The sequence below is a fragment of the Erpetoichthys calabaricus genome, chromosome 9, assembly GCF_900747795.2.
Source record: "Erpetoichthys calabaricus chromosome 9, fErpCal1.3, whole genome shotgun sequence".
NCBI classification, from domain to species: Eukaryota; Metazoa; Chordata; class Cladistia; order Polypteriformes; family Polypteridae; genus Erpetoichthys; species Erpetoichthys calabaricus.
Genome location: NC_041402.2, coordinates 40644250 through 40663694, shown reverse-complemented (window position 1 = coordinate 40663694; position 19445 = coordinate 40644250). Strand labels below are relative to the sequence as shown.

Here is a 19445-nt window from a genome sequence, read left to right as displayed (position 1 = left end):
TGCTTCCCCCACCTGAGACGCCGGATGGTGGACCAGAATATCCTCGAAGCCGTCCGAAAGTCATTCTCCATGGCCTCCCGAAACTCCTCCCACGCCCGAGTTTTTGCCTCAGCAACCACCAAAGCCGCATTCCGCTTGGCCTGCCGGTACCTATCAGCTGCCTCCGGGGTCCCACAGGACAAAAGGGTCCTGTAGGACTCCTTCTTCAGCTTGACGGCATCCTTCACCGCCGGTGTCCACCAGCGGGTTCGGGGATTGCCGCCACGACAGGCACCGACCACCTTACGGCCACAGCTCCGGTCAGCTGCCTCAACAATAGAGGCACGGAACATGGCCCATTCGGACTCAATGTCCCCCACCTCCCTCGGGATGTGGTCGAAGTTCTGCCGGAGGTGGGAGTTGAAGCTACTTCTGACAGGGGGCTCTGCCAGACGTTCCCAGCAGACCCTCACAACACGTTTGGGCCTACCACGCCTGACCGGCATCCTCCCCCACCATCGAAGCCAACTCACCACCAGGTGGTGATCAGTTGACAGCTCCGCCCCTCTCTTCACCCGAGTGTCCAAGACATGTGGCCGCAAGTCCGACGACACGACCACAAAGTCGATCATCGAACTGAGGCCTAGGGTGTCCTGGTGCCAAGTGCACATATGAACACCCCTATGCTTGAACATGGTGTTCGTTATGGACAATCCGTGACGAGCACAGAAGTCCAATAACAAAACACCGCTCGGGTTCAGATCAGGGGGGCCATTCCTCCCAATCACGCCCTTCCAGGTCTCACTGTCATTGCCCACGTGAGCATTGAAGTCTCCCAGCAGAACGAGGGAGTCCCCAGAAGGTATGCCCTCTAGCACCCCCTCCAGGGACTCCAAAAAGGGTGGGTACTCCGAACTGCTGTTCGGTGCATACGCACAAACAACAGTTAGGACCCGTCCCCCCACCCGAAGGCGAAGGGAGGCTACCCTCTCGTCCACCTGGGTAAACCCCAATGTACAGGCTGCAAGGTGGGGAGCAATAAGTATACCCACACCTGCTCGGCGCCTCTCACCGGGGGCAACTCCAGAGTGGTAGAGAGTCCAGCCCCTCTCAAGGAGATTGGTTCCAGAGTCCAAGCTGTGCGTCGAGGTGAGTCCAACTATATCTAGCCGGAACCTCTCAACTTCGCGCACTAGCTCAGGCTCCTTCCCCTTCAGAGAGGTGACATTCCACGTCCCAAGAGCCAGTTTCTGTAGCCGAGGATCGGACCGCCAAGGTCCCCGTCTTCGGCCACCACCCAACTCACACTGCACCCGACCTCCTTGGCCCCTCCCATAGGTGGTGAGCCCATGGGAAGGGGGACCCACGTTGCCTCTTCGGGCTGTGCCCGGCCGAGCCCCATGGGTGCAGGCCCGGCCACCAGGCGCTCGCCATCGAGCCCCACCTCCAGGCCTGGCTCCAGAGTGGGGCCCCGGTGACCCGCGTCCGGGCAAGGGAAAACGCCGTCCAAAATTGTTTTTCTTCATAGGAGGTTTGTTTAACCGCTCTTTGTCTCATCCCTCACCTAGGACCAGTTTGCCTTGGGTGGCCCTACCAGGGGCATAAAGCCCCGGACAACAGAGCTCCTAGGATCATTGGGACACGCAAACCCCTCCACCACGATAAGGTGATGGTTAAAGGAGGGGAATATTTCCCTTTGAAGAATGAAATAACTTTTATAACTGAAAAACAAACACAATAATATCATTATTTGAACTAAAACCTAACCAAACAAAAATTATTAAAACCCTTCCTCTATATAATGACAGTTCTTTCTTACCGTTCAGAAGCCCGTGATTTAAACAATAGACTTGCACCTGCATCTGAAGGACATGATTATACAGTATAAATTGTCAGCTCTCTCTTAAGCAGTGTTTATTGTTCAGACCAAGCACGTCTGGATGGTGGTGCAGATTCCTGTTTAACTGGTGATTTTATTTTCATAAATTGGTATCCTTGCTTTGCAAATCCCTCAGGAAGCCGTCAAAGAATAATCTGTGGTAAATAAATATTTTATTTGAGTATTGCATATTTACTTACTCCAAGAAGAAAATACTATTTAGTTTGTCCCGGAAGCTAACTATAAAATACGCTTTACAGATAAACTATATTTAGCAAGTACAGACAATGAAGAAAAGGTAGTGATAGACAATGTATTGTCATAAAGTGTAGTAAATTCTTTGACTGCTGCCATTGCCTGAGGCAGCTACAGGGCATGTCATTTGTATTTTGAAAGAACAATAAGGCAAGGAAATGCAACATTTTAAATGGTGAATTCTACTTTAGAAAGATTCCAAGGAAGACTGAACTTTGTGCTCATTGACACTTGTACTTACATTGTTTTTTATGTTTACTGCTTTAATTTCAGTATTTTTCCCTTCCAAAATTCAGATTTCCAAAGTAGTTTAAAGTACACTTAAGATGTTATTAATTTTACCTAAATCATATATTGACATTAAATTTTAAACAATCTGTCGTCCTCGCCAATGGAAATCAGCAACTTTGTTTTATGCTTACCTCTTAAATACTCACATAGATGAAATGAAGCAGCATTTGTTTACTATTTAAGACACCAATAAGAAACAGCTCACTAGAGGTCAATCTGACAAACTTACCACTTCGAGATAACATATTCATATTAGAGGTTATGCACTGAAATGTTAGTGTGTTCTGTGTTTCAAAATGTAATAGATGAAAAACATGGGGAAATTGCCAGTTACATATATCTATTACATAAAATCTCACTGGCACTGAATTTACAAGTGCTGTTGCAGCCATGATAAGATGCAGCGTGTAGTTATGTTATATATATACACACACAGTATATATATTTAGAGGTTATTTTGGACATAGAGTGAGTTTCTGATGGAACCAGTGTAAGGGTCTCGTATGAGATTTAGGGTAGCTTAAGTTGGTTGTTAAGTGTATCTTTTAAGTAACAAAAAAGATCCTGGTAAGTGTTCTATAAAGACCATATGTAAAAAAAAAAAACAAAAAAAAACTGTAATTTCTGTTTATTTCTTATACTAAAAATAATATAGTACTGAAACTAACAAAATAATAATTGTCTTTTCAGTTTGCAAAAGCACTTTAAAAATGTCTTCTCTGGGCTACTGGTGACAAATAAAGTTATCTATCTATCTATCTATCTATCTATCTATCTATCTATCTATCTATCTATCTATCTATCTATCTATCTATCTATCTATCTATCTATCTGTCTGTCTGTCTGTCTGTCTGTCTGTCTGTCTGTCTGTCAAGTATTCAGTCATGCTAACTTTCTGCATGCTCTATTGATTAATTTGCCATTTTTGCCCATCAGTCTAATCTCAATAACTCCTAATGACAAAGTGAAACTTGTTTTCAAAAAGGTTTAAAAATGTATTAAATATCAAAAACTGAAACCTTTTATTTATGTAAGTATTCAGATCCTTTGCTGTGGCACTCCAAACTGTGCTCAAGAGTATCCTGTTTGCTTTAATTATCTTTCAGAAGTGCACTGAACTTGACTGGAGTTCACCTATGATAAACTGAATTGATTGGACGTCGTTTGGAAAGGCACATGCCTGTACATATAAGGTCATACAGTCCTGCATGTTAGGGCATAAACCTAGCCATGAAGTCCACAATCTCTTTCTAGACCTCCATGATTAAATTGTGGTGATATATAGATTGGGGAAAGAGTATAAAAATATTTCCAAAGCTTTGAGAGTTCCTAGGAGAACAGTGACCTCAAGAATTGTGAACTGGAAGAAGTATGGGACCACTAGGACACTTCCTAGAATTGGCCATTCAGCTAAACTGAGTAACCAGGCAAGGAGGGCCTTACTAAGGGAAGTAACAAGAACCCAATGGTCACTTTAATTGAGCTTCAGAAGACATCTTCTGAGATGGGAGAACCTGTTAAATTTGATGACCATCTCAGCAGCACTCCATCATTCAAATGTTCATGGTAGAGTGGCTAGACGGGAGCCAGAGGCATATGACAGCTTGCTTGGAGTTTACCAAATGGCATTTAAAAGATTTTGAAAACATGAGGAAAAGTTTCAATCTGCTGAGACCAAAACTAAACTCTTTGGTTAAAATTCAAAGCACTTTGTTTGGCGAAGACCAAGCACTGCTCATCACCCGCCTAATGCCATTCTTATAGTGTAGCTTGGTGGTGACAGCATCATGTTATGGGGGTGCTTCTCAGTAGCAGGAACAGGGAAACTAGTTAAAATTGAGGGAGGGAAGAATACAGACAAGTACAGAGCGGTCCAGAGTGTACACAACGTCACACTGGAGTGATGGTTCACTGTTCAGTATGACAGTGACTCAAAGAATATAGCCATGAAAATCTTGAAGTGGCTTGAGATGGTCCTGTGAAAGCCCAGAGTTAAAAACATGTAGAACATGAGAGATCTAAAGATAGCAGTTTATAGACATTTTCCATCCAGTCTAAAGGAGCTTAAGAGGATATGACATGAAATATATGATAAACAGCCCAAATCCAGGTATATAGAGTTTTTAGGGACTTTCCCAAGCAGACTTGAATTGCTATCAAAGCAGCTTCTATAAATTACTGAATTAAGGGTCTGAATACTTATATGAATGAGAGATTTCAGGTTTCGATTTTAAAAAATTTGTTAACTTTTCTGAAAGTACAGTATGTGTTCACTTTGTCATTATGGGTTATTGAGTATACAGTACTGTATACTGATGAACATAAATATGCATTTAAAATTAAATCTACAGCACAATAAAGTGTGCAGAAAGTGAAGGAGTCTGATTACTTTCTTACTGTATGCCTTCTGCTGTTTTTGTTGTTATTATCTTTGTTAGATGGACTTGACAAGAATGGGTGCTGACATTATGGTTGAGGAAGAACACCCAAACTCTAATTTTGGGTTAATAAAGTTTGATTTGAATTCTAGACTGTGATACTGAATGCACTCCAGTAACCCAAGGTTATCATTAAACAGCTTTTGCTGTCGCATCTGAGCTGAAGTTGAATACTGCATATTAAAGCTGCATTAACATCCAAAATTCTAACAGTAAAACAAAGTTTTCTCTTTTTTCTGCTTGGCCATCTGTACTGCACTGACTTGTATTGCTGGCACAGTTTTCAGCCACATCTGCAATATGCAAAGTGAAAGTATGTTGCAAGCTGTGCACTTGAAGTCTTGTCTGAGTTAGGTTCTAGGGACGCCCAGCAAGGACAAAGCCTCCTTTATTAAATCAGCTCATTCTTGTACTTTCTTTACTACTGGTTATGGATTGGTGAAAATTTAACAGTGGTTACTTCTGTATTTTATGTAATTCTTCAAACTATGGAAAATGGTGTATTGTGTGGTCCTAAAACACAATTATTTCTTAAGAACTCTTAAGTACACCATCTTCTACGTGAAACATAATTAAAGTGCTTTGTATTGATTTTATTATTTGTCTAAGAATTACTTGACACAGATGCACAGTCTTATTTCAAATACTAGATGCTTTAAACTATCAGAGGTAAACTGCATCCTAGTAGCATTTCTTGTGTGAACGGAGGTTAGTGTATACTGTACATTTGGTGTAAGAAGCCTGATATCTGAACAGAACAGAAACTAGCTCCCTTGACAATTGCCCTGGCTGATTTCTTGCCTTCCTATATTTATGCCTCTTTCCTTCTGTTTTATACATAGAAATCTAACAATTTATGGTTATTTAAAATACTGCGACAGCTTGACAACTGCACCTAACAAAATCTATTTTTGTACAGAATTTTTTTATGCTACTGAATTCTCACAAGCTGTCTTTAATACGGTGTTTCCTGCCAAGATTAATTGACATTTGCCTTGAACCACAGGAAGCACAGAGGATGCTTCTGAAATGTGCATAGTATTGATGGCAAAGTATAGTCTTACCCAGCCCTTAGATGAAGATAGTTAAAATACTCACCAAATGTTATTGTACATTTTTTCTTCTCTTTATTTTTCAGATGCAACTGGCTAATAATTCATTTCTGAAAATAAAGAATGGGTTATGTATTTCTTAGGTTATAAGCCTCCAAATAGTTAATTATATTGCATCATATACCAGCAACATCAATTTATCTGAGAGGTGGTGGTGGTATATTAAAGAATAAGTGGACACTCAAGATGTTTCACAAGATCTCTTGCATGTGTTCTCATGCCTGAATTTAACTTGAATTCTGTCTATTATCTATCCATTCTGAAACCACATAACATCATTTAGGCTAATATGGTACGAAGTTTAAACTGCAGAATTGTGTTCAAGTTCAGGAAACAACTTCAGTCTATGGCAAGGCACACTTACCCACCCTCATTCACACACAGTAACTTTAGAGTAACCATTTATCTTACTAGGCTCAATAGTTTATTTTTCCACCTCCTTTCATATTTTGGTTAGTTCATAGACCGTCAGCAACCAAATACACTGTAAGGCCAAAAGTAGGTAGTCACTTTTCCAAACTGTTGAGTTCAGGTGTTTCAGCCCCATCCATTGTTAACAGGTGGAAAAAATCAAGCACGTAATAATGCAATCTTCATTGAGAAGCATTGAATGTAGAATGTATTGTAGTGAATAACTTAGTTACTTTAAATGTAGCATTGTCATAGGATGCCACTTTTCTACAAGTCGTTACAAGAAATGTATTCTCTTCTAGATCTGCCCTGGTGAACTGTAAGTGCTTTTATTGTGAAGTATAAGCATCTAGGAGCAACAACAGGTCAGCCACAAAGTGGTAGACCATGGAAACTCAAGAGTGAGGCCACAGAGTAGTGAAGCATATAGTTTGTAAAAATTGCTTATCCTCAGTTGCATCACTCACAACATAACTGCATCTGGAAGTAACATCAGCACAAGAACTGTGAGAAGTGTGCGCCGAGAGCTTTTTGAAATGTGTTTTCATAGCTAAGTAGCTGGCCACAAGCATAGGATCACTATACGCAATGCCAAACATTGTCTGTAGTGGTGAATAGCACATCACGTTTGGACTCTGGAGCAGTGGAAATGTGTTCTCTGGAGTGATTAATAATACTTTACTGTCTAGCAGTGTGATGGACAAATCTGGGTTCGGTGGACAAGTTCGGTGGAGGTGGGATAATGGTTTGGGGTTTGGGCTAGACACTGAAAAGCACTGCTAATGCTACAACGTACAAAGACATGGTAGACAGTTAATGATTTTATCTGGTAATGTGTCATTGAGTGTCTAGAAAAACACCTTTAAATAAAGATTATTATTATTCCAACAAGGTCATATAGGTAGGATGATCAAGTGTTCACAAACTTTTGACAATGTAGTGTATGTAATATAGTATGTATACTGATGCTGTAGTTTCAAGATAAGAGCTAACTCCAGATTCAACAGTCCATAAGTGAGATTTGCATTATGTATGAATAATGTTGATAACACTTTTATACAGTATTTCTTTTTATTATCAGATGTAGGTTGAAATGTAAATTCTAAACTATGCTAATGTATGGACATTTTATAGGAGACATCAACATTTCTCACAGAGAGATAATATTAAGTGTTCCTTAAGAAACACTCAGGTGTTTTTGATAAATTCAAGTTACTGTATACCAAAAAAGTTTTTAAGAAGTTATATTAAGAAGGATTCCACATAAATGAGCCTAGTATACCTGATTTCTGTGTTTCTCTTTACAGTATTAATATTTTTTCCCCACTATGACCATTTTTAACATATCCTTTGAATCAATGCAACATTTTATTGCATTTGTTTAATGCAAGCAAAGGTGAAGTGTGGCATAGTGTCAGAGTTAGCACAGCTTTGTCAAAGTTTTGATTTGAATACCTGTTTGGTCTCAGAGTGGAGTGTTTGCTTGATCTCTTAAGTCTGCATTAGTTAATTTATATTCAAGTTATATGCAAGTCAGGTTACTATGTGACTATTAAAGTGTCCTGTATTAGTAAGTGTGGGTTGTGCCTGAGTAGTCCTTCAATTGTACAGGGGTGCAGTCAAGTGTTTATTCTTGTCTTAGAATGGCATTGGGCTTCAGCAACGCTGTTTTAGAGTAGACATGTTCAGAGAATGGATGGGTGAAAGTAAATCTCAAGTCATATGCAATTCCTGTAGTGTGATGGGGAAACCCCTTGACATCTCCTTTCTATGATTATACTTATTCTAAGTATAAAACATTTATAATATCAGAATAAAAATATTTTAACATACTAAGTGAATTGATAATGATGGAAATAAGCATAATAATCGTAAAGCCAATTTAGTCAAATTACAAAAATGTTCCTGCCACCCCAGATACAACAGCTAAGACAGGTGAAGCAATTTGAATTGAAACAAGTTGAAGAATATTTTGAAAAATAAGATCAAAATTTGATTGAGTCAGAGAAAATTTATGTTATTTTTACAATTTAAATAGAAATGCAATTAAAATGTACCTTAGGGATCATTTGAGAAAACATTTGAACTCACCAGTATGGCATGAGTCCCAGTTTCAAGTTTATCTTTCTACACCGTGAGTCTCCTTCAGTTTTCAAAGCAATTGCCACAGCTATATTGCAAGCAAAAATGTTTACACATCTTCAGTATTTTTTCTTAATTATGTTTGAGATAACATGCCATTGCTACATAGATATCTAATACTTTTTAAAGTGTAGCCTTATTGCTTTTATTTCCATGGTGGCACTTTTGAATCTGCAAACTAGCAAAACAGAAACAGCAAACATGCCACTTTATTTTTGGCTATGCAGTGAATTTAAAAACAGATGTTCTCATGAGAAATAGAAGCACTTTCTTGAGCGTGATGAGAATAAAGCATTGTTCATATGGGAAATCATAGCGTATTTGTACATTTCTGTATTTTTCAGAGAGTGATAATAACTACAGAAGGTAACTTTTAACAGAATACAGTACATATTTTATAAATGTTAACATAAATGGCACTCCAGAATTTGGCCTTAATATTAAAACCATGAATTCAAGCGGATATTATGGTAGATATTTGAAAGGTTTTGGAAACTGAAAAAATAACATCTGGTATCCATTTGTATTGTTAAAGAAGTTGCCTTCCCAGGCCTTAGAATCAGAGCAGAGTGCTTGAGAGTTTAATAGCAGTCAAAAACGTTTCAAATTTAACCACACTTCGTAAGATTGGAAAGTTTAACAGAATTTTCAGAAAAAGGTCTCAGACAAACAACACCGAAGCAAATGTTCAGAGCAACAGACATAGCATTGTTGTGAGAACTATAAAGCAGAGGTTTGACAGTCACTAAAGTGCTTTTGCAGCTGTTTGATGTACTTAAATGAGAAGGGGGTGGGAAGTGAAACAGAGGCGAACAAGAGTACACTTCTTATCCGTCTCCCACATGAGCTTTTTACTAGTCAGCAAACCAGGAAGGCTGGTTCAGAAACATTCAATGTGAAAATCTAGATATAAAATATAGTTATTGTATCATATGTATTTGATATTATAATTACATTATTATATTAGTAAAAACAGTCTTTATAGTTATTTCATTATCACCTGCACAGCACAACTCAAATGTATACAGAATGTATCTGGCTATAGACTTTAGGACATTTTAAAATTTCAGAATAGACATGTAACAAAATTTGAGTAGTGTTGACCTTTACATTGATAATTAACTGATCTCTTTTCTAACCATGCATTTTTCCAGTGGTTTTAAGGTGACACATTATGCAGTGGTGGTTACATTAGCTTGCACTGCCAATATTATTGTCACTTTTCTTTCAGAAATATTCACACCACCAGCTGAGTTCTTTCACTTCCTGCTGACTTCATGATCACTATTTCACTTTAGACACCTAGAGCCACTCTGCACTGCTGACCTCAAGTTTTCCCTTCCCTCAAACATGCATATACACAAACTTTTGTACACACACACACACACACGCAGCAGCTCAAATTACAGAATTGCAAAAAGGTTTCTGTATGTAAGCCACTTCTTTTAGAAACATGCCTTTCAGCTGCTTTTTGATCCTCAATACCAGATACAAATTTCATAATACTTTCTAAGAACCTTTAAGCAGTGATATGATGTTTGATCCAAAAATACTGTGCCCAGGCCTTATGAATGTTAAACTCTCTAGGATCATTGTATTTTATTTTAGATATCCCAAAGACAAGTCTCCATACTTGGTGGAGGATAAGATAGTAATTTAATAGCTACAGCATCTTATTCTACTCTTTTGTCATCTTGTTTTTTTCAGGGAGGGTCATAGTGGTAAATTGGTGAGCAGGGAACACCAGACTTACCTTATCTCCAGCTATTTGAAGGGAATTTTGAGATGCTAATAAGAAATCTGATAGGCTTCTGTTTCTTGTGATTATTGCCTACTACCTCTCACATGGTTGGTGCCTTATAAAATTTCCAGCAGATGCCCAAATTACTTAATTTGGTTTCTTTAGTTAGTTGTGTCTTTCCTCTGATACTCTCGAGCTCCACACACTGCTAGAGTTACTGAACCATGAAATCTTGTTGAACAGCCTCATTTCAGGCTTACAACCTTTCTTTTACTAAAAAAAGCTCATGATAGGTGGAAATAGGTACAGTATATTGACTGACCAGCAAATCAAGAGGCTCATCCAAGGCTTGTCAATGTCGTAATCAACTTATGCCCCTTACTAGTGGACAGGCCATGAAGGAACTTAAGGTCTTAAACTAGAAACAGTGGCTCCTTTCTCACTTGGATATGGCAAGTCACTCTTTTCTCAGAGAAATCAATGACCTCAGACTGAGGGGCTAAAGATCATCTTCCCAACCCAATTCGCATTTCAGTGTAATGCATTCCAGTGAATAAAAGGAGATCACATTTAAATCACTTCAAAAATACCTGATCCACATAAAAACAGATGCAACTCTCATCTGATTTCATAAATGTAGTCATAATTGACACTCACAAACTCTCCCACACAAGAAAAAGCTAAAATTCAGTCAAACAAACAATGATGATAATGTTAATTAGTTCAGAAATATAATAACATACATACAAAAACCAAGTGTTCTAACATACAAAGATGAAAGTCAAAATGTTACAAATAATACATTTTCCGGGCCAAAGTCCCACTAAGCCAATGTCCATGAGTCTCAAAACTTAAAGCAGAACCTCAAGATCGAAATGAGATACCCAGACAGTAAAAAGAAGTCCATTTGATTAAAAATAGTGAGCAATCTAGTTGAAGTGTTTAGGAGAATCATTTCTCCTTCAGGGGCGGCACGGTGGCGCAGTGGGTAGTGCTGCTGCCTCGCAGTTGGGAGATCTAGTGACCTGGGTTCGCTTCCCGGGTCCTCCCTGTGTGGAGTTTGCATGTTCTCCCCGTGTCTGCGTGGGTTTCCTCCCACAGTCCAAAGACATGCAGGTTAGGTGGATTGGTGATTCTAAATTGGCCCTAGTGTGTGCTTGGTGTGTGGGTGTGTTTGTGTGTGTCCTGCGGTGGGTTGGCACCCTGCCCAGGATTGGTTCCTGCCCTGTGTTGGCTGGGATTGGCTCTGGCAGACCCCCGTGACCCTGTGTTCGGATTCAGCGGGTTGGAAAATAGGTGGATTTCTCCTTCAGATCCATGTCCAGAAACTGTACAGAAGGTAATTATCATTTTTATCTGTTATTCATTTGTTTGTATAGGTTTATGCTATACCTGTAGCTTTGACAATGGCCACTTAAATGCATTATCGGTTTTGTATACATTATTCACCAAATGTCTGGGGGTTGAATATGTTTTATCCACAGCTATTGTACATGGCTCTGAAGAAGGGATAATTTCTTAAAATGCCAGATTGCTCAATACTGTATTCTTAACTAAACAGACTTATTTTTACTGTCTGGATACCAAATTTCCATCTTAAGGTTCTTATTTAAGTTTTGAGACTTTGGCTTATTGGGCATTTATTATTTGTAACATTTTGATTGATATCTTTGTATAGTCCCACACTTGTTGTTTGTATGTATGTTCTTATATTTCTGACCCAATTAACATTATTATCATTTTCTGGTTGAAACAGATTTGTGAAGTAATAACCTGCTCCTTAAAATATTGTTACTAATTTGCACTGTGGATTATATATTATATAAATGGGTGGTTATTCCTTTGTATAAAATTTGTTCAAGGACATGTGATCATAGCACCACGTGGCCAGATTGACTGATTTGCATAAGGAGCAGTTTCCAGCATTCTGTAGTCAGGAACCTACAGCACAAGTAAAAAGGGAAAATTGTCCTATTTTATAGGGAGGGAACACAGATTGGGTACAAGATAGAAACAATTAGTTGCTGGTTATTTCAGAGTAAATATTTGATCTTCCTAATTAATTTTTAAGGCTACAGGCTAGAAAGATTGAGAATCCATCTTTAATCATTTCAATGAAGTGTTCTGTCATTTATATGTTACACATATATAATGCAGTTCAAAGTTTTGCTAAATCATTAAGAACATTTTTTAAATAACAAAACAGTGTATTCAAAACTTCAAAAAGTAATATTTAAGGAATATGATGAATGCAGAGACTTAATTTTCTCTTGGATCCAATTAAATAACAAAAACTGCATGATTACGTCCATGGAGTTTGCACATTCTCATTGTGGCTTTTTGGGGTATTTCTCCAGTTCTCTACCCACATCCCAAATGTGTTGGTTACGTCTATAGGCAACTCTAAACTATAATGGTGGGTTTATGGGTGAATGTGTTCTACATTGGTCCTTCAAGAGTTGGCTGTTTCCAGGATTACCATGGCTACCCAACTCTGAACTGAATTAAATAAGTTCAGGAGATAGATAGGGGTGAAGAAATAAACAATTAATACAAAGACGTTTATAGTTTGCAGGAAGAAAGTAAAATTACATTATCAGGATGTTTTTAAAATGTTGTCAGCATCTTTTCTTGCTACTTTGTCATTCCCCCAACTCTTTAAACAAGTTTGGAAAATAAATTAATGGATATTGTAACTGATGTGGAAAATATAAGCTGATTAAAAAAAACTAGTAACATCATTTTTATTACTTTTGCTTGTTTCAATACTCTATTATTATGATTTAAAAAATTAAATTATACATGCTGTGTCATTTTCATTGTAAATACCATCTGTCCATATTCTCTACCTACTTAATTCAGTTGTAGGTAGTGTGAGGTAGTGAGCAGCATTATGTGCACCAACCCACCACAAAACACATGCCATTAACTTAGCAGTCATGCCTCTGAGATGTGCAAATAAAATTAGGGAGAACACACAAACCCCAAAATGGCAGTGATGGGACAGGAGTGTTTGAATCTGTGCAGAAGCAACAACAGCAAATTATTTTAATAACAAACTTTAAATATTTTTTCCTTGAAAATCAAATGCAAGAGAAAATGTGAAAAAAAACTCTGATTCTCAATCAGAATCATCCCAAATTTGGTTACGAGGGGTCATGTCCAGGTGAAATTTTATACTACTGCTACGGCATTGTAATGTTTGTTCAGGTGATTTGCATGTGTTTGCTTTTACGTTTCTGCTATGTTCAACTAAATCATTGAAAAATGTACTTTTAGCTGATAAGTTAATACATTTTCATTAGTGTGCTACATATTTTAGATATTTTTTATCATTTACTTTTCTGTTAGATTTTTTTTTGCCTTATGTAGTTTCCTACATGGATATAGGGAAATGAGAAAGAAAGTTTGTTTATTAGAAGTTGTTTATTTCTCCTTCTGTCTCCGCTTGTCAGAGTGCCCCTGTGCAGGCCCCGTACATAGCCTTGAATGTTAGTTTTCACTTCAGTAGGGGGCGGGCAGGGGGTTGGAACAGTGCCCTGATCAGTGAATTCTGCAGCCTTGCTGGCCTGAGAATATCATCTTTAAAGCACCAGCCTGGAGCAACAGAGGAAAATAAAGAGAGAATGAAGCAGAAAATGGAAAAGAAACAAACTGAGGAGAGTGGACAAGGATAATACAGAAGTGCTGTGGAAAAAATGGTTAGTGCAAACACCGTTTCCCCTTAAAGCTGATGGAATATTTAATGACTGAGAACAACAGGGGAGGGTTTTCAGCAACACACTGGGATTGCATTAGAGTGGCAAATTAATCTTGCCAGTCTGAAGATGGCCTTAGTTTAAGCTATTCCTGAGATGGAGCAAGAGCAGAAGGTTGCTACAGACTCTTTTATGTGGAAATGTTCTTTATATGTGTATAAGGTTATTGGGTTTTATTTATTAGAGCAAAATTAAACTTAGAATTATTTAGTTTAACATTAAAATTGCATTTTAACCTCTAAAACCTACTAGTAGAATAAGATGTTCACTAGAATCTGTTTTAAAATTGCTGCTCATAACTGGATCTTTATGGCTATCTGGAAAGCAAATAATGGCAATATCTTGATTTGATGCTTTGAAAAGGAATTCTTTTTTCTGCGGCATTATGTAAAGGCTTTGAGGGATTATTCTTAAAAGCCAGTAAAAACATTCCTCTGGAATTGGGAACTTTTTTTTTGTGGAACTTACTTTTTTGCTGTTTAAATGGCAGTTTAAAATATACCTTTATACACTGAACAGAAACTCTGTATTTGTAAAATTCCTTCACTTTCAGTTAGATTTTGCAATTTGTTAATATTATTAATATGAATGGCAAAAATAACATATTTATAGTATAAAGACTTGAATAAACAGCCTGAAATGGTGAAAAGTCTGCATTTACTTCCACAGCCAGACAGTTGCATACAAATTGAATTAATTGACCTTTCTGTTACAACCAGCAGAGTGCATATTGCATACTAACTGTACCTGTACACTATAGGATAACAGGTGTTATTTTTGAGACTTTGTGTAACAGAAAGATGGCATTTACTACAGATATTTTAGTATGCTTCTGCTGTGTAGTATTAACTTTTTTTTTGTTAAAATGACCTTTCTGTATAATATATAATTTAATTCGCATGGCTAATGGTTATTTCTTTTATTTGATTATTTGGCTTATTCTCTGTTTCTCTGCATATTGGAATGTTCCTTTGGGCTCTTATTTGTTGCTTTTAGAAGAAAACACAGATTAATAGTAGAAACAGAATCCAGAATATATTTATAGTTATGGGTCTTTGACAAGTTCAGAAACAATACAAAAAACAAGCTATACATCATGTGTCTCCATTCCAAACTTGGTCAGCTTTGCAGTTAAGTAAAAAAGTGCTAAATTATTCCCTGTGAAACATGAATTTCATTACTGATTTGACATTAAATATTTCATCTGTTAATGTTACTTAACCTTATAAATTGGGAATTTTATTTCCAACACAGTTCCAACATATTCAATAATTTTGTTTGACAAAATTATTGAATATGCTGTAAGCTAAAGAAAGGGGAACAGCAGTTAGTGTAGTACATACATGGTTGCATTTCTTTGTATTTACTGTAGAACAATAACGCTGTTCTTTCAGCATACCCATTTGTGTCTGAAAAGTTTTTAGCCACCATATTTGAGTCGTTTGATTTTTGCCTTATGTTTTAAAACCATATTTTAACAAAGTGTTGGTGTGTTGATAACTATAACTTTGCAGGTGAGCTTGGAAGTGTAAACAAAATTTCAATCAGCTTTTCTTTTTCATGTAATAAAAATGTACAAGATATAAAAACTTTCCTGCTCCTTTTTTTGCATTTGTATTTTTGAAAAGGCTGTGCTAGGTAAGCAAATAATGAAATGTTAGGTTTATTAACTTACTAAATGCAGGACAATACAGTCAGGTGGCCTTGCACTGGAAGGGGCAGTGTTTACACTTACATGATTCACTCTGTTTGCTCTTACCATTGCCTTTAATGACCAAGAGAATAATGGCTTCCTGTGAACTGACATTTTCAATGTTATTAATTGCCTTTTGTTGTGAACTTTGAACTTTTGAGTATTTCTTTCAAGTATGTTTCATGTATCACTACTCTGCCAGAGTAAGTATTTAAATTTAGAGTCAATTAAGTATAGAACCTTAAGCACTTTTAGTATGGGAATTTACCTATAATAGAAAGCAATACACAACATGGGTTATATCCAGAACTACAATATCTACAGACAAGTGCATCAGGCAATGCAAACATAATACAGTACAGAGTGGTATCAATATACACATTTACTGAATCTCACAAGGAACATTCAGTATGTTCTAAAAATGTCTTTTGTTAGGAAAATCTCCCAGTTAACCAAACAGTACAGAAAAAGTAGGCAGCAAAAATTGGGGTAATAAACTTTCATCTTTATGTTGTGTAGTTAAGATGCTCTTTGATGAACATTACCTTTAATGTAATACTGTTTGAATTCTAAGAGTCTTAGCATGAAGTGACAGCTCCACCCTTGCACATAACAGTGGTGCTAGCAGAGCTGGTCATAGACACTCTTTAGACCATCTTGTCAGGTTGCTATTTTGTGTGATTTGGGGTGAATCTGTAAATGTGAAAGCCAGGGTTCAGTCTCAGGTGGGGGAATTGCAGTGCCAGGCACTGAGCTTATTTGATATCCTTGTTTACAATACGGGATTAACAGGCAGGGTTTAAAGTGCTATGGTGAGCAAAGAATAGATCTTAGGAGGGAATAAAAGCCATGGTTAATTTTAAAGACCACTCCATTTAAAGAAAAAATATTGTTTCATTTAAAAGAGTCATGTAGTATAATTAGACATTTTTTCTGAATGAGATAATTTGAATGTTGTTTTTAGTAGCATTACTCTGTTGTTTCCTTACTTAGATTACCTGAGCTAGTCACCCCATCCCATCCCATAGAAGAGGAGTGGTTTAAGTTGTATTAAGTAGGATACAGAGAAGCATGTTATTTGCAGGCATACAATTGCCTGGTGTATTGAAGGATATAGAAAGGTCATGATCTAAGTTAACCACATTCATACCTCCATCTCACCTGAACATGAAGAGAGTATATGAAACCTGAGAAACCTAAGATACTAATCATTGTGTAAAACCTCATTGACTCTAAGGACGCTCCACGCTTGATGAAACACAAACGGTGTTGTAACTACTGTTTTACAGGAACAAATGCTAGACATTTGTGATTCTCAGTGGTAGGTAACTGCAGGCAACACTTACTGTCTGTGACATTTCTGCACCTGTGACTCACTTAACAAATGTGTACCGAAAACTTTTCATATACTACCATTTGTAAAAATTTTTATTGAAAATGTATATTTTAATGTGGGTTGCATTTTCTGTTTCTTAAATGATCTAATTTCCACTTTTATCAGTCATCAGATTTTCTCTTAAAATTGAATTATAGTGATATACAACTCATTCTTTTATTGATAGAGGTACCGGAGTTTCCTCTTGTATATTGGTAGTCATAAGGGAAATAGTTAAAGTTGTTTGTGGCCCGGTTTTACAGGGTTTTAGGGGTTTCTTTTACTGAATCTATGTAGGAAACTCTGAAAAATACCAGGCACTTTATAAAGTAAACATGACATCGCAGCATAAGATCACAAAGAAAAAATAGATGAAGGATTTTAGGAGCATGACCTAATATGTTTGAAAGAGAGACACTTTGTAGCTCTTAAATGCACACCAATTTTGCTTTTGTTATTGTTCCAAAAAACTGCAGACAAAAAGAAACAAACTCTCATTGCACAAATGCAGAAATAACAGCACAAGGCCATATTTCAAACCCCATAATTCAGTTATGATACAAAATACATACATAATATAACATAACCTTTGGATTTACTTCATTATTGGCAAAACTCAACAGGACCATGTTGTAATGATTTGTGTTTACATTTTAATTTTCAGAAGGGAATTAAATTTTAATTATTTTTCCTGTGATATATGTTACCTCCACATGATACCAAAGTAATGTATATTTAAATATAAATCTTAAGGACTGGTAAGTACTGGGACACTAAGTAGATGACATAAGTATATTTTCTGTTATTCAAAACATAAAGTAATACAGATACAGGTGAAATTGTTTTTATTCATTTTTCAATTTTTTATAATTGAATTAAATTTGACCTGTTTTTACTTTGGTAGATTTTAACTCCACATGATAGCAAAGTAATGTATATTTAAATATAAATCTTGGAGATTGAGAAGTACTGGGACACTTAAGTAGATGACGTAAATATATTTTCTGTTATTCAAAATGTAAAGTAATACAGTTACTTTGCATTGACTAAATTATCAGTTAAAACCTGGTACCCATATATGAGTTATATAGTATATAGTTTTAAAAAGATTAAATACAGAAGTAGCAGATCCAAAATTCAAGAAAGGAAAGTCTGGTTCACATATAATTTGTATGGTGTTACGAAAAGAAGCTCTAAAACAGACCTTGGGAGATGTCCACAGATTAAGAATCACAGGCTTGATAAGTGTTGACTAAGTAAGAGTTGCTTATGGAAATTTTAGGATCACGAGGAGGTTAGTACCTGAAAATGTCAGGTATCTTATTTTGGTTAAGTGGTGATAAAAGGATGTCTGGGTCTTAGAACTTGCCATTGTGTAATCTATTGCAGTTTTGAAGATAGATTTATGTCACACAGGAAGCCATTGTTGTCAAGACAGCTGAAAAGTGATTGGGCCTTTTCATTTTGTTTGAGTCAGATGTTTGCAACAAACTTTTGATGTTTGCTTGTTTGTTGTCTTGGATGCATGTTTTGTATAATAACGTTTTAGGAAACACAAGTAGTATTAAAACCTTAAAAGTGTCACTAACTGAGAAAATAAAGGAATCTGAACAATGTATCCTTCAGTAAAGCTTTAGACATAAGACAGAAGAGTTTATGAAAGTGCAAATTATTATGTGGACATGCAAAACATTTCAAGCTCTGTTAGTAACTTATCAGAATTTTTTATTTTGTGGCACAAGGTCACGGAGGCGCACAAGTTAAATTCCCTGTAACTGTTTGGGTTTTAAGAACAGCAGTAGTGGCAAGAGAAAGACAGAAAAAGATTCAGTGTAGTAGAAGAAACTATCTTTTGTTATTGATAATTACAGATTTGGAAACAATGCTCTGAAGATCAGTTGAAAGCTGTGCATCCACTACAAAGCATCAGGAAAATAGTAACCCTTTTCACTGATTTATGTTTACGTATGAAAATAAGTTATCTCAAGAAGAAGTTTTAATTTTTGCTGAAATGAAATGCTACTGCTTTTCAAAACATAAAGTCCCATAGTCTGATTGTTATTCATCTTAAAATAATTTTATTATTTTATGTGTGCTGTTGGTGTGCCCCTGCCTAAAATCTGTCTGTAATAAACACTGCTATTTGCAGTGTAGTAGCAACATTTGTGTGAACTGAACTCTTGTCTGGTTGGAGAGAACAGGAGATGGTTGTAAAAATGTTCTGTCCCTTGAGACTTTAGTTTGATTACCAGTTGAAGTGCTCATGTCTAATTGCTCATTTTAGAACTCAAGCCTATATATAAATCAACACAATTCAGATGCAGCTTAATGTTTTCTCTTTCTGTTTTATCCTTTCTGTGAATGTCTTTGG

General features: G+C 36.8%; 1 protein-coding gene across 2 annotated transcripts in view; it reads left to right on the top strand.

Annotated features, from left to right (window-relative positions):
• Positions 1 to 13750: 13750 nt before the first annotated feature.
• The window catches only part of plekhg4 (pleckstrin homology domain containing, family G (with RhoGef domain) member 4), a 120600-nt gene continuing 114905 nt past the window's right edge, over positions 13751 to 19445 (top strand). Inside the window, exon 1 of one of the 2 annotated variants that reach the window (XM_051931671.1) lies at positions 13751 to 13949. In XM_051931671.1, the coding sequence (XP_051787631.1) occupies positions 13947 to 13949 (3 nt within the window). In that variant the 5' untranslated portion in view covers positions 13751 to 13946. The remainder of the gene's footprint in view (positions 13950 to 19445) is intronic. The other variant, XM_051931670.1, reaches the window with a different exon arrangement.